At 39.1% G+C, this 13868-nt stretch overlaps 1 protein-coding gene across 1 annotated transcript in view; it reads right to left on the bottom strand.

The window, feature by feature from the left end:
• NLK (nemo like kinase) overlaps window positions 1-13868 on the bottom strand; it is a 170553-nt gene that overhangs the window by 21383 nt on the left and 135302 nt on the right. Inside the window, exons 4-7 of the mRNA XM_059150511.1 lie at window positions 12079-12185; window positions 10545-10630; window positions 5183-5392; window positions 729-830 (exon numbers count right to left, since the gene is read on the bottom strand). Of these exons, the coding sequence (XP_059006494.1) occupies window positions 729-830; window positions 5183-5392; window positions 10545-10630; window positions 12079-12185 (505 nt within the window). The remainder of the gene's footprint in view (window positions 1-728; window positions 831-5182; window positions 5393-10544; window positions 10631-12078; window positions 12186-13868) is intronic.

Below are 13868 nucleotides of genomic sequence, written 5' to 3'. Positions count from 1 at the left end.
AGCCACACAGGTGCCCCTATAAATGACTAATTTAAAAGAAACCAAGGCAGAGCCCATGAAAATTAGATGCCGAGTCTTTCTGTTCAAGCCTTCTTTCTGTTTCAGTTTGCTGTTCCTAGGAAAACTATTTCCCTTCACATCAGTAAGCTGTTCTGTCCAAAGTAGATTAGGAAAAGTTCTCCTTAAAAAATGCTGCTTATGTGGAGATAAAAGCCATCTTCTTGTCTTTCTCAGCAGTGACTGGTTACAAGCAATATTGATCAGTGCAAATCTGGCAATCTCTTCTTCATACTTCCTTTCTAAAAGCTCAAACATGGTTCTGTGTGAGTGGTTAAGAGTGCAATAGAATCAGCCTCATACTCTTGGTTGGAATAAGAGAAACCAGGTATTTTGGCTCAGTATTCAGAAAAGACATCTTGATATACAAGTGAAAGCTCCACCCCAGTAACTTTTCCCAGACAAATCAAAGACCAGGAGACAAAATGCCAGGAGTCATTTCTTAGCAACAGTGCTACAGAAGTATTTACTCTCTCCCACAGCATTGGGAATGATGATATTTTATTTGGTTTAACAAATATTTAACAATTTCTTATTTATGACTGTGACCTAAAAAACTAAATAAAACCTGTAAGTCATGTTTTTGTTTAAAAAGTCTCAAGTCATTATTCTATTGGAAGAGAAGTCCTGCCCAGGTGGTTACCAACTATAGGCCCCGCCCTCTCATTTACCTGTTTATGAGGGCCCCTGAGTATATGCGCCTTAGCGCCTTCACAAGCCGTCCTCATTGCTTCCAGCGATGGTGTGCCCAAAAGATCCGTGATCAAATCCAGCTGCAAGGAAACATGAAATACAGACAGATAGTAAGAGCTCATGGAAACAACTTTCCATTACTCTTAAATCACTGCCCTTAAAGACAAGGAACAAATGTAAACAATGAAATGAAAACAAGCCTTTAAGGTAAGTTCTAGATTAACTAATAGGAGCCCCTACTTTCACTTTCTGGACATTAAAAAAGCCAGAAAAAATGTTTTTATTAGGAACCCACAGGACAGAAATTAAATGCGTTTTGGCAAGCAGGGCATTCTAAGGTTATAGAAATAAGAATCTGCATGTACCTGCCCTGGGTCTTGATAAGACAGTATCTATGATCCTTGCGGGGTGAACTGCTCTTTTGCACATGGCTAATGACTCTTCTTTTCAAACAGTTAATGAATGGATTCTGATGCTTCGAATGGATTCAGGCTCATCAAGGAATTAATCCATAAATCAGGCAGCTGTGACTCAGTAAATACTCAGAACTTTTACATCTGAAATGAAAGCTAAGCTATTGATGTTTGGGCCTATACACATCATTTACATTCTAGTTATTCTAGAAGTCTCTTACACTGGCAGAAAATGGTCATTCTTAGAAAAAACTGTAACACTGCACAAGACCACCTTAGTGAGCTGAGCATGACAGAAAATGGTCTTCTCAAGTTTTGGTAGATAGGAAACCACCTTCACAATTTTCTGTGGTGTGAAAACTATTCTAACTTCATAACCTAATTAGCAATAACATGTCATTCAGATTCCTCCAGGAGGGAAAATTCTTACCTACAGAATACTTCTTTTCCTTGTACTGGGATTGCCTGATATAAAGCCCTATTTTCTGCACTTATCAAAACTATGAAGTTTAGGGTGCCTGGGTGGCTCAGTTGGTTAAGCAGTTGCCTTCGGCTCAGGTCATGATCCTAGGATCCTGGGATTGAGTCCCACATCAGGCTCCCTGCTCAGTGGGGAGCTGCTTCTCCCTCTCCCCTTGCTCCTCCTCCCTGCTCATGCACTCAATCTCTGTCAAATAAATAAATAAAATCTTAAAAAACAAAACCAAAAACAAAACACCAATTAAGTTTAGACAAGGATCACTGCCCTCCAGGATAACGGAGATGATCAAGCAGCTGTATTCCCCAGAAGATTTCTATAGAAAGCTTTTTGGGAAAAGTGTGTTGGTTATACTTTTAGACCTCTAACAACAACTACCACAAAGGCAGAAGAGAATGACTGGCTCATGAAAACCAATGGGAACATTCAGAAAGTTGTCTAAAATGGGTAAGATCCATGGATGAGAAACATTTTCATGAAGTCTGCTAGGGTTTTTATTTCTTAGAGATACAGAGAAAATGTTACCGAAAGTAACTACTTCCATTTAGAAGTTAGATTCTTTTCCCACTTTACGTCTTGATTTCTCATCCTAAAATATACTGATGATAGAAAGATGCGAGTTCTCTGTCAGTGGCTACATCAGACTGGCAAACTCAAGACCCTATGCATTTCTCTGGGAAATAAGATAGCTGAATCCTACCTACGCCAGTTGCTTCATATGTATAAGAATATATATATGTATTTTTCCAAGCAGCAATCCAAGATCCTTGTTCAATATACAGGAATTGAACAACTCCCCATTTTTTAAAGATTTCTTTATTTGAGGGATGCCTGGGTGGCTCAGTTGTTAAACATCTGCCTTCGGCTTGGGTTGTGGTCCCGGGGTTCTGGGACAGAGCCCCACAACAGGCTCTCTGCTCAGAGAAAGCCTGCTTCTCCATCTCCCACTCCCCCAGCTTGTGTTCCCTTTCTTGCTGTCTCTCTCTCTCTGTCAAATAAATAAATCAATCTTAAAAAAAAAAAAAAAAAGATTTATTTGAGAGAGAACAAACATTTGCGTGCGTGCGTGCGTACACACACACACACACACACACACACACACACAGGGTGGGAAGGAGACGGGGAATCTTAAGTACGATGTGGGGCTGATCCCACAACCCCGAGATCATAACCTGAGCTGAAGTCAAGTCGGATGCTCAACTGACTGCGCCACCCAGGTGTCCCGAACAGCCCCTTAACTTTTTTTTTTTTTTTTTTAAGATTTTTATTTATGTATTTGACAGAGAGAGATCACAAGTAGGCAGAGAGGCAGACAGAGAGAGAGGGGGGAAGCAGGCTCCCTGCTGAGCAGAGAGCCTGATGCAGGGCTTGATCCCAGGACCCTGAGATCATGAGCTGGGCTGAAGGCAGAGGCTTAACCCACTGAGCCATCCAGGTGCCCCAACCCCTTAACTTTTATTATTATTTTTTTTCTTTTTTAAAGATTTTATTTATTTATTTGACAGAGAGAAATCACAAGTGGGCAGAGAGGCAGAGAGAGAGAGGAGGAAGCAGGCTCCCTGCTGAGCAGAGAGAGCCCGATGCGGGACTCGATCCCAGGACCCCGAGATCATGACCTGAGCCGAAGGCAGCGGCTTAACCCACTGAGCCACCCAGGCGCCCCTCTTAACTTTTATTTAAACTTCTCTTTTTCCTTTTTTTTTTTCTTTAAAGACTGTACTTATTTGACAGACAGAGATCCCAAGTAGGCAGAGAGGCAGACAGAGAGAGAGAGGGGGAAGCAGGCTCCCTGCTGAGCAGAGAGCCCGATGCGGGGCTTGATCCCAGGACCCTGAGATCATGACCCGAGCTGAAGGCAGAGGCTCAAACCACTGAGCTAACCAGGCACCCCTATTTAAGCTTTTCTGTATGGTAGACATGTCTCATGTCCAGACATGATGGGTATTACAGGTAGTCCATTAAAATCTACTTTCTAAAAAACCTGAATAGTAAAGTGGGTACTGTCAATAGTACCCAACATTATTAGTATATATGATAATTTTTTATCACCAGGATCAATTTTTAAGATGTAAACTTGATAAAAATAGACTGAATGTATAGCAGAGAAATAATTTCAAATGCTGATCATAGCAGATACAGTTTCTAATGTATTAGTTAATTCTTTTCTAGAAGAGCATAAAAGAAATTACTCCATTTTGGGTCAAGTGCAGGTATTATTTACAAAGATACACAGTAGTCAGGGTGATTTTTAAAAATGTGATCAATCAAGTCATAACACTTCCTTGCTCAAAACCTTCATACAGCTTTCTATTACACTTTGGACAGAATAAAATTCAAAGTCCTTATCCAGTCACCATGGTCAGGCTCTCTCTCTTTCTCTGACCTGGTCTCCTACAATTTCTCCTTGGATCATGCCATCCCTCCAACAGGCCACATTTGTTCCTGCCTCAGGAGCTGAATTATATTGGTTGTCCTTTTCCTGGAACTTACCCAGTATCTCGCTCCCTCATTTCACTTGAGCCACTCTTCGAATGTCATCCATTCAGAGAATCCTTTAACACTGCTTTGCCCTAGCATCATTTCCTATCCCTAACCTGGTTCAATTTTTCTTCACAGAATTTATTATTACTTAGCTTTATATTTATTTGTGTACTTATTTATTTTCTGTCGCATGTGAAAGTCGCACAAAGGCGAGAACTAACTTTGTCTTATTTACCATTGCATCCCAAGCATCCTGGCATCACTTTCACCGCCGTTAACACTTGTTGAGAGCTCACTATGTGCCAGGCCTCATTTTCAACTTATTACTTTTAACGTGCACAAAATCCTCAGAATGGTTTAATCTGCCCAAGAATTAATAGATAGTAAGTGTCAGAGCTAGGATTTGAACCCACCAATTTGATTCTGAAGACTAAGCACATCATTGTTACATTATTCTCATGCAAACACTATTGTTAAGATTTATGGATAAAAAAGTACTTAGGAATTATCCCAAGAAAACATGGAGGGTGACGAATTCACTCTTAGGGCAGATAAAGTATCACAAATGGTTTCCTAAAGCTACGTTTTAATAAGCTTCTAATGTTCTCTGCCATATTTAAATATGTTAGCTCCAAAATAAAGGTTAGAAATGTTCTTAAATGTTCAGATTTAAGGAAATCAACATTCACAATTTATATTCTAAGCACAAAGTGTAAGTACATGAAGCCATCAAATACATTTTCAGGTCTGACCCATTCAGTCAGAAAGAACAGAGGCCCTCTAACTACGGAAGATTACACCTGTGCAAATTGTTACAGCAGTCAGGTACTATGCATCAGTGCATGTAATAAAGTCAACACTCCTTCTAATAGGTTCGTAAGTTACAGAATGAATCTGTCATCTTCAACTTCCTAACTTTTCTGAATTTTAAGTGAACCTCAATTTGCCAAAAGCAATTTAGACAGTACAACGAATAAGCCCAAGACACGTGTGCAAGACAGTTTTTCCTTTAAATCTGTAATAGAATTGAAAGCTACTAGAGCCTAAAGTAAAATCATACCTGCTGAATGGGACTTTGTGCCTGAAACAGTATTCTTCGTCCTAGTAGTTCTGCAAAGATACATCCGACAGACCAGATGTCAATAGCATTGCTGTAATGACGACTGCCCATCAGGATTTCTGGAGCCCGATAATACTGAGTAACAACTTCCTGAGTCATATGACGGGATTCATCTAATTCCTCCACTCTGGCCAATCCAAAATCACAAATCTAAATAGAAAAGATTATCAAAATATTTAAGAGACAAATATATTTACAGATATATAAAGTAAAACACAATAAGCAAAAATTCAGAATCTTGATGGATCTCTGAACATTGAAAAGTTTTCAATGATACAGGTATTGCATATTTGTGTCAATATATGATTTGCTCTTATTTGTAAAGGAGGAAAAAAGGTCTCAAACTTCCTTATTTCTACATAAAATGATGTATCTTAAAAATATTCTTCTCAGGTGCTTGGGTGGCTCAGTTGGTTCAGCGATTGCCTTTGGCTCAGGTCACAACCCTGGGGTCCTGGACAGAATCCTGCATTGGGCTCCCTGCTCTGGAAGGGAGCCTGCTTCTCTCTCTCCCTCTGCCTGCCACTCCCCCTGCCTGTGCTCTCCCTGTATCAAATAAATAAAATCTTAAAAAAAAAAATTCTTCTCGCTCATCTTAACTGATAAGCAAAGCAAAAAGACAGCTCAATGCATATTTCTAGGTTTAATGTGGAAACCAAACTATGTATTTTCAAGGCTTATCAAGGAATTATAGGGAAAAAAAGGGGGGCCTATCTTAAAGACCTCCTGAGCTATGTTCACCGTCTTTATGGAATACACATAGTAAAATTTCTTTATATCTATGGGTTTCAAACTGAGTCCTCAACTTCCCCTGTACCTATCTATTTAAAATACTATTCACACTTAAATACATATGTCAAAATGTACTACACTGTAGAATACCAGTGTTACTAGTTTCACTCATTTCTTTGTGCTATAAATATTTAACTGAATGCTTCTTTTGGTTTGGATAGTATGCTAGAGCCCGGTAACACAATAGTAAATAAGAACGATTGGTTAATTTATTGGCAGACCTGGGAATAAATCTTTTCTTATTTCTGTTTCATTGAAAAGGATGCTGAGGTTGGAAGGTGAGCTGCTGGCAGACAGCAGCAGCAGCACCACCAGCAACTTCGGCTTATTTTCAGGAATTTCTCATATTAAGAAAATAAGATTTTCTTAATCCTGGGCCACCAAAAAAAAAAGTGGGAGCACAGAGGTTAAGATAAGAGAGTAACGGCTTTCCAAACTCCAGCATCCTCACTGATCAACTTCATGAGTCAATATTTTAAGTGATGAACTAACACTGTTTTCTAAGTTGAGGTTGCAGCATAAGATTTTATTTGAAAAAAAGAGTCTGGCAGCTTTAAAAAATGTTTGAAAACCATACCGAAAAGGAAAAACAAAACAATCCAACCCAACCCCAAAACCCCAAGTTGTTTATCAAATTCTCCCAAAGGCTAGTGTTCAAATAACACATATTTTAAAAAACTCTCTTCCTTGGCCATGATGTTTTAGGATATCTTTTAAAACAAAACAAAACCAAAGAACTTAAATCCATTTTCCTCTATCTTTATTGTATTTATAGTAAAAAAACAGAAAACAAAACAAGAAAAAACAAGCAACCACCCACCGGACAGGAAATGTTTTCTGTTATAAAGCAAGTCCTTTGTTAAAAAGACCAGTCTGTCTGGAGTCATTTTTGGCAATTTATCTGGAAGACAAGCTAAACCCAAAGTAAGAAGCTTATATGATCAGATAACCAAAAAGATAATGAGATTTCCGACAAAATTATACATCTTGTGCTTATTAGGAAACAAAATATATTCAGAATACGAAAGGATACTAATTTAAAGATTTTTTTTTTTTTAAATTTATTTGTCAGAGAGAGAGCGAGCGAGAGCAAGCATAGGCAGACAGAGTGGAAGGCAGAGTCAGAGGGAGAAGCAGGCTCCCTGCGGAGCAAGGAGCCCGATGTGGGACTCGATCCCAGGACGCTGGGATCATGACCTGAGCTGAAGGCAGTTGCTTAACCAACTGAGCCACCCAGGCGTCCCGAAAGGATACTAATTTAAAAGAAATGTTTTATCATAGTTATTTTTGATGAATTTGTACATTTGAGAAGAGAATCAGTGTCTGTAGCTTGGAACTCCATTTTGGGTCTTAAAAGTAGGCTGCTAAGACAAGTCAAAGGAGTGGGGCACAATTTTAGTTTATCCTGATCTTTGTGTTACTTATTCATTAATGACATATTCCTCTAGTTACTTGTCTATGTAGCTAGAAGTTATAATACCATAAGAGATTATCTGAAGAATGGACTTCAAGCAGGTAATGGCACCAAGCAAAACAGCTTTGTGAAGTTCTCCAACCAGAAACCAAAATAAGAAGAAACTGGCTTAAGCCGTCATAAAACTGATTTGGTCTGAACAGAATAAAGAATTCCTAAGGTTTAAAAAAATTTGTTTTTAAAATTAAATTAGGGTTATGGGGATTGGGTGCAACTCTCTTTATTTTTTTAAGATTTTATTTATTTATTTGACAGAGACCACAGGTAGGCAGAGAGGCAGGCAGAGAGAGAGTGGGGGAAGCAGGCTCCCCACTGAGGGGCTCGATCCCAGGACTCTGGGATCATGACCTGAGCGGAAGGCAGAGGCTTTAACCCACTGAGCCACCCAGGTGTCCCGCAACTCTCTTTAAAAAGTGGAAAGGTATCGGGGAAATGAACTCAATGACCTATAGAAGGAATGTTTACTTTAGTGGACACTGGGAACAATCCATTTCTCTGTGGAAAGAGACTGAACTACAATACTAGTTGTTCTCAGGGAAAATATGAAAGATATGAAAGATAGCTTTTTTTTTTTTTTTAAGATTTTATTTGAGAGAAAGAAGAGAGAGCATGAGTGAGGGCAGGGGAGAGGGAGGAGCAGACTCCCTACTGAGTAGGAAGCCTGACACAGGGCTGGATACCAGGGCCCTGAGATCATGACCTGAGCTGAAGGCAGATGCTTAGCGGAGTAAGCCACCCAGGCGCCCCTGAAAGATAGTTTAAAAAAAAAAAAAATCTTTCTAGAGTTACATCAGGAACAGTTCTTCAAGGCTATAATGAAGGGAGGTTTTTTTTTTTTTTTCATAGTATTAACATACCAGTTTTTCATTTATTTTTATTTTTTTAAAAGATTTTATTTATTTATTTGACAGACAGAGATCACAAGTAGGCAGAGAGGCAGGCAGAGAGAGAGAGGAGGAAGCAGGCTCCCTGCTGAGCAGAGAGCCCGATGCGGGGCTCGATCCCAGGACCCTGAGATCATGACCCAAGTGGAAGGCAGAGGCTTTAACCCACTGAGCCAACCAGGTGCCCCCATACCAGTTTAAAAAAAAAAAATTTATTTATGTATTTATTTGTCAGAGAGAGAGAGAGAGAGAGAGAGAGCAAGCAAGCGTGTGCGTGTGCAAGCAGGCACAGTGGCAGGCAGAGGCAGAAAGGGAAGCAGGCTCACGCTGAGCAAGGAGCCCGATATGGGACTCAATCCCAGGACGCTAAGATCATGACCTGAGCTGGAGGCATGCTCAGGTTAGAGGCTTAACCTACTGAGCCACCCAGGTGTCCCAACATACCAGCTTTTAAAGAAATTGGCCCAGAGTTTAAAGAAAGCTTTTAAAATATAAAATGATATTCATTTATATACTTGCTTTTAATATTTAGTTTAACTGCCACCAAGTTAAGTAACAATGACATCTTGGTAACTTATAAAGCAGGCAACATCTAAAAGCCAGTTTTCCTGGGGTGTCTGGGTGGCACAGTAAGTTAAAGCATCTGATTCTTGTATTCGGTTTAGGTCATGATCTCAGTGAGATCAAGCCCTGCACTGTGCTCTGTGCTCAGCATGGCGTCCGCTTGGAACTCTCTCTCCCTTTCTCTCTGCCCCTCCCCATTGTGCACCTTCTTCCAAATAAACAAATCTTTATTTATTTAAACTTAAATATAAATAAACTTTATTTTTTTTATTAAAACAAAAAACAAAAACAAAGTTTTCTTTTTCAAATACTATCAGTTTTTAATGTTAAGAAGAATATTTACTGCAGACTGAAGCACCATGTAATATCGTAGCCACTCATAAAATAGAATTTAAATTTGCTTACACAGAGAGGACACAACTCTAGGAAGGCCCTTATCTCTCATTTCTATGATGGAGAAAATATGGTGGGCCTCTCACTAGGAGTTTTGCTAATACATCTATTAGAGGCAGGGAAATGCAAAATGTGGATTTTGCAATTTGTGAGCCACTCTAACAAGGAACAACGGGTGGAGGGTAGGTAGAGATACTAGGGAAAGTAAAATTGAAATTGATGGCTTGAAATTTGGGGGCTACTACTCTAATTAAATCCTGTAATCAATTCTCCTTTAGAAGGAGTAGCAGAATTGGCTACTATATATTTGACCCTTTTCTGGCATAGTATTTTTAACTTTTTTTTTCAATAAAGATTTTATTTATTTGAGAGAGCAAGCAAGAGAGAGCATGAACAGGGTGAGGGGCAGAGGGAGAAGCAGATTCTCTGCTAAGCAGGAAGCCTGATATTGGGCTTGATCCCAGGACTTCTGGAGCATGACTTGAGCTAAAGGCGGGTGCCTAACCAACTGAGCCACCCAAGCGCCCCTAGTATTTTCACTTTTCAGTGTTTTCACTTCCCTACTTTGCTACCTGTCACACAGGGCATAGAAATGTTACCTGTGCAAAAACAGTCTCTTTTGTTTTTCTGAAGATTTTTATTTATTAGAAAGAGAGAGAGAAAGAGGGAGAGAGAACATGAGAGGAGAAAGATCAGCGGGAGAAGCGGACTCCCTAATGAGCAGGGGGCCCGATGTGGGACTCGATCCTGGGACTCCAGGATCATGACCTGAGCTGAAGGCAGTCGCTTAACCAACTGAGCCAACCAGATGCCCCCAAAACACAGTCTTTATAAAAGCTATACTTCATTCTCATATAAATAACTTACTAGTCTTGAAATAATTCTTTAGATACACACTTTCTTTAGCAATAGAGCAATCTAAAAAGAAATTACCTTCTCTATCTTCTTCCTGGTCACACTGTAAATCCAATTTCAGTGTTTCCAAAACATATGCAAACTATCATGAAGAAATCATGAGTCAAGATGACAAATCATTACTATGGCCATGACTAGTGATATTGCTGGAGAAAACTCAGTTCTTTAATTTTTGGTAGTGACGAAAATAACTTTAACTCTTTCACAAAGACACATTGTTCTTAAACTTGCCTTGACATTCTGAATTTTTCTCAGATATTTAAAGAAACCGAAAAGCTACCTTTAGAACACAGTTGCTGTTCACAAGGAGATTCCCTGGCTTAATGTCTCGATGTAAAATGCCAGCTGAATGGAGATATTTCAAACCTGAAATAACAAATGGATTTAATTGCAGATATTTAATTCTTTTCACTCAACCAACGATCTGGGAAAAACCACAGTAACAGAGAATTCAGGATTTAAGATTGTTCTTTAAATAATGACACAATAAACATTATTAAAAGCTTGACTTAGTCCTACCTCAAAAAACTGTAATTTTGTAAAATAAAGTGTCATCAAAGGTTTACACAACCTACAGATAAGCTTTTCAGGTGCTGGAATTAAAATTGACCATACCAATATTCTTGGATTGCTCCTACGGGTGGGGGGCTACTGGAGCTTGGCTATTGGTATGCTCAACCTATGATTCTGAGCCAGCTCCCACAGATCCTCATCACCCACCAGAGAGCCCTTCCCAGGGCAGAATTTCACTGATCAGTGAAATTCAGTGACCTGCCCAGGTTTGTCAGTAGTATTCCCCATCACTGATATTCAGGAGGGGTAGTTAATTACTTTCAACTATTTTTTTACATCTTAAAAGACTGACTTTAGCAGGCTTTTAGAAAAAGATCACAGCTTCAAGGCCGAGTCTTCTGAATAAAACACAGCAAATAATATATATGTATTTTACAAGGGTAAAAAAAAATCCAATATCCAATATCTTCATTCTGCCATAGAATAGCAACAAATCTATGGAGAGTGAACATCCTAGTTTTAATACTTTGTGTGTGTTTTCATTCTGTTGGCAGATGCTTTTTAATCTCCATAAAGAATACCTGAATCTATGAATTCTGGTGTGGGAGCTGAGGGAGAATATTTCACTGGGTAAGAAAGCTGTTTCAGCTTTAAACAATTCTCCATTTGTAACAGCAAAATTCCAAAGGACAAACCTGATGGCCAGACGCAGCTCCAGGAATGTCGGCTCACACTGCCTCTCCCTCAAGTTGGAGCTCTCTAATGAGCCGGTCTGGAGAATCACCTAGCTGGCTCTTTCTCAGCCTCCTCGCTCCTTTGGCTTTTAAGAGTCATTTTGGTTTTTTTGGAGTTGGACTCAGGTATTCCAACCAACACTGACAAAACTTGAAGAATAAACGTCATCCGTAGGGAAGGGAACAGAGTTATTTTTCAATGGAATCACCTGTATATTCACCTGATTCACAGGAATCACCACAGATTCCTGTTTAGAGGGAACTTTGTGACAGACCACGGGGTTCCACAAACCATCCTGCTTATTTACCTTCCCTACATTAACCTACTTAACTGAGTAATGAATTAGGCCTTTCTCTTCCATCCATGAAAATACGAACCATTTGGCCACCCTTAAAAGCTTCTTATTTAACGTCAAGTGTAGAGATTATTAAATATAATTTGGTCAAAAGAAAAAAGTCGTTAGGAAAGAAAAAAGCCTTGGAAGGTTAGATTAAAGTTCAAATGAAAAGCAAAACATTTCACTTTATACCGTGACACTACAGTTTTCTTCACAAAGAAAAGCTTACCTCGCAAAATCTGATAAAGAAAAACTTTGACATGATCTGAGCTGAGTGGTTGAGGAGAGACGATAATTTTATGTAGGTCACTCTGCATCAATTCTGTGACAACATATCTTGAGGTTTTAAGTTAAGGAGAATTCCGAGAATTCAGACCCCAATCCCCCAAAGTAGGCAGTATGTGTAAAGAATAACTTTCGTTCTTAAAGCTGGAAAAAGCTTAGGGAAAAAAGCTTCTAGACAGCATGACAGAAGTAAAAATTCCAGCCCTCACACATACATACACAAAAGGCCAAAATTAAAGAATTCACCATTCAAAGTCAGCAGAAATAGTCTCTATAATCAGCATTATAAAAGAAAAATAAGGATAAAGACTTTTAAAATTAAGTTTTTAATTCCAATGTAGTTAATGTAGTGTTCTATTAGTTTCAGGTGTACAACATAGTGACTCAACAATTCTATACAGTACTCAGTGCTCATCCCAATAAATGCACTCTTAATCCCCCTTCACCGATCCCAATCACCCTCTCTCTGGTATTTGTTTTCTATAGTTAAGAATCTGGTTTTTCCCTTTGTTCGTCTGTTTTGTTTCTTAAATTCTACAGATGAGTGAAATCATATGGCATTTGTCTTTCTCCAACTGATTTGTTTTGTTTAGCATTATACTCTCTAGATCCATCCACAGTTGTTGCAAATGGCAAGATTTCATTCCTCTTGATATTCTATTGGGTATCTACGTACCACATATTCTTTATCTATTCATCTATCAGTGGACACTTGGGTTGCTTCCACAATTTGACTGTTGTAAATAATGCTGCAATGAAAATAGGGGTGCACATATCCCTTTGAATTAGTGTTCTTGTATTTTGGGAGTAAATACCCAGTAGTGAGATTACTGGATCCTAAGGCAGTTTTATTTTTTTTTGAGGAACCTCCATACTGTTTTCCACAGTGGCTATACTGGTTTGTGTTCCCACCAACAGTGCACCAGGGCTCTTTTCTCTCCACATCCATGCCAACACTTGTTGTTTCTTGCATTGTTAGCCATTCTGACAGGTATGAGGTGACATCTCATTGTAGTTTTGATTTGCATTTCCTTGATGACAAGAGATGTTGAGAATCTTTTCATGTGTCTGTTGACTATCTGTAGGTCTTTGGAGAAATGTCTGTTTTCTGCCTATTTTTAACTGATTTTTTTGGGGGGGAGTTCAGTTGCATAAGTTCTTTATATATCAGAAAATAACCCTTTATTGGATATGTCATTGGCAAATATCTTCTCAAATATAATAAACATTTTAACTTATTTTTTACAGATTTTATTTATTGGAAAGGGAGAGACAGCATGAGCAAGAGAACACAAGCAGGGGGAGCAACAGAGGGTGAGGGAGAAGCAGGCTCCCAGCTGAGCAGGGAACCCAATGTAGGGCTCGATCCCAGGACCCTGAGATCACGACCTGAGCCCAAAGGCAGACGCTTAGCCAACTGTGCCACCCAATAGCCCCAAGGATAAACGTTTTAAATGACAGCCAGGCCAGGAAGAATGTGAAGACCAAATAGTCTCGGGTCTATTCAAACATGTTACTGGAGCATCCTTTGAATCCAAACAAGAGAGGGATGATGGGGGTCTCACTCTAGGCCACCATGGCACCCATGGAAAGGATGACAACCTACCCATCTTTGTATACTTTACAAAGAATAGTACTCCTAGAAATGTGCAAAATGATTAGTTAAAATCCAAATCTACCCACAATCTTCTTTTATTTAACTTATTATTATTATTATTTTTTACATTTATGGCT

This window comes from Mustela lutreola, chromosome 15, assembly GCF_030435805.1.
Source record: "Mustela lutreola isolate mMusLut2 chromosome 15, mMusLut2.pri, whole genome shotgun sequence".
NCBI lineage: Eukaryota > Metazoa > Chordata > Mammalia > Carnivora > Mustelidae > Mustela > Mustela lutreola.
Note: the sequence above shows the minus strand (reverse complement) of the source record. Positions and strands in the feature narration are given on the sequence as shown.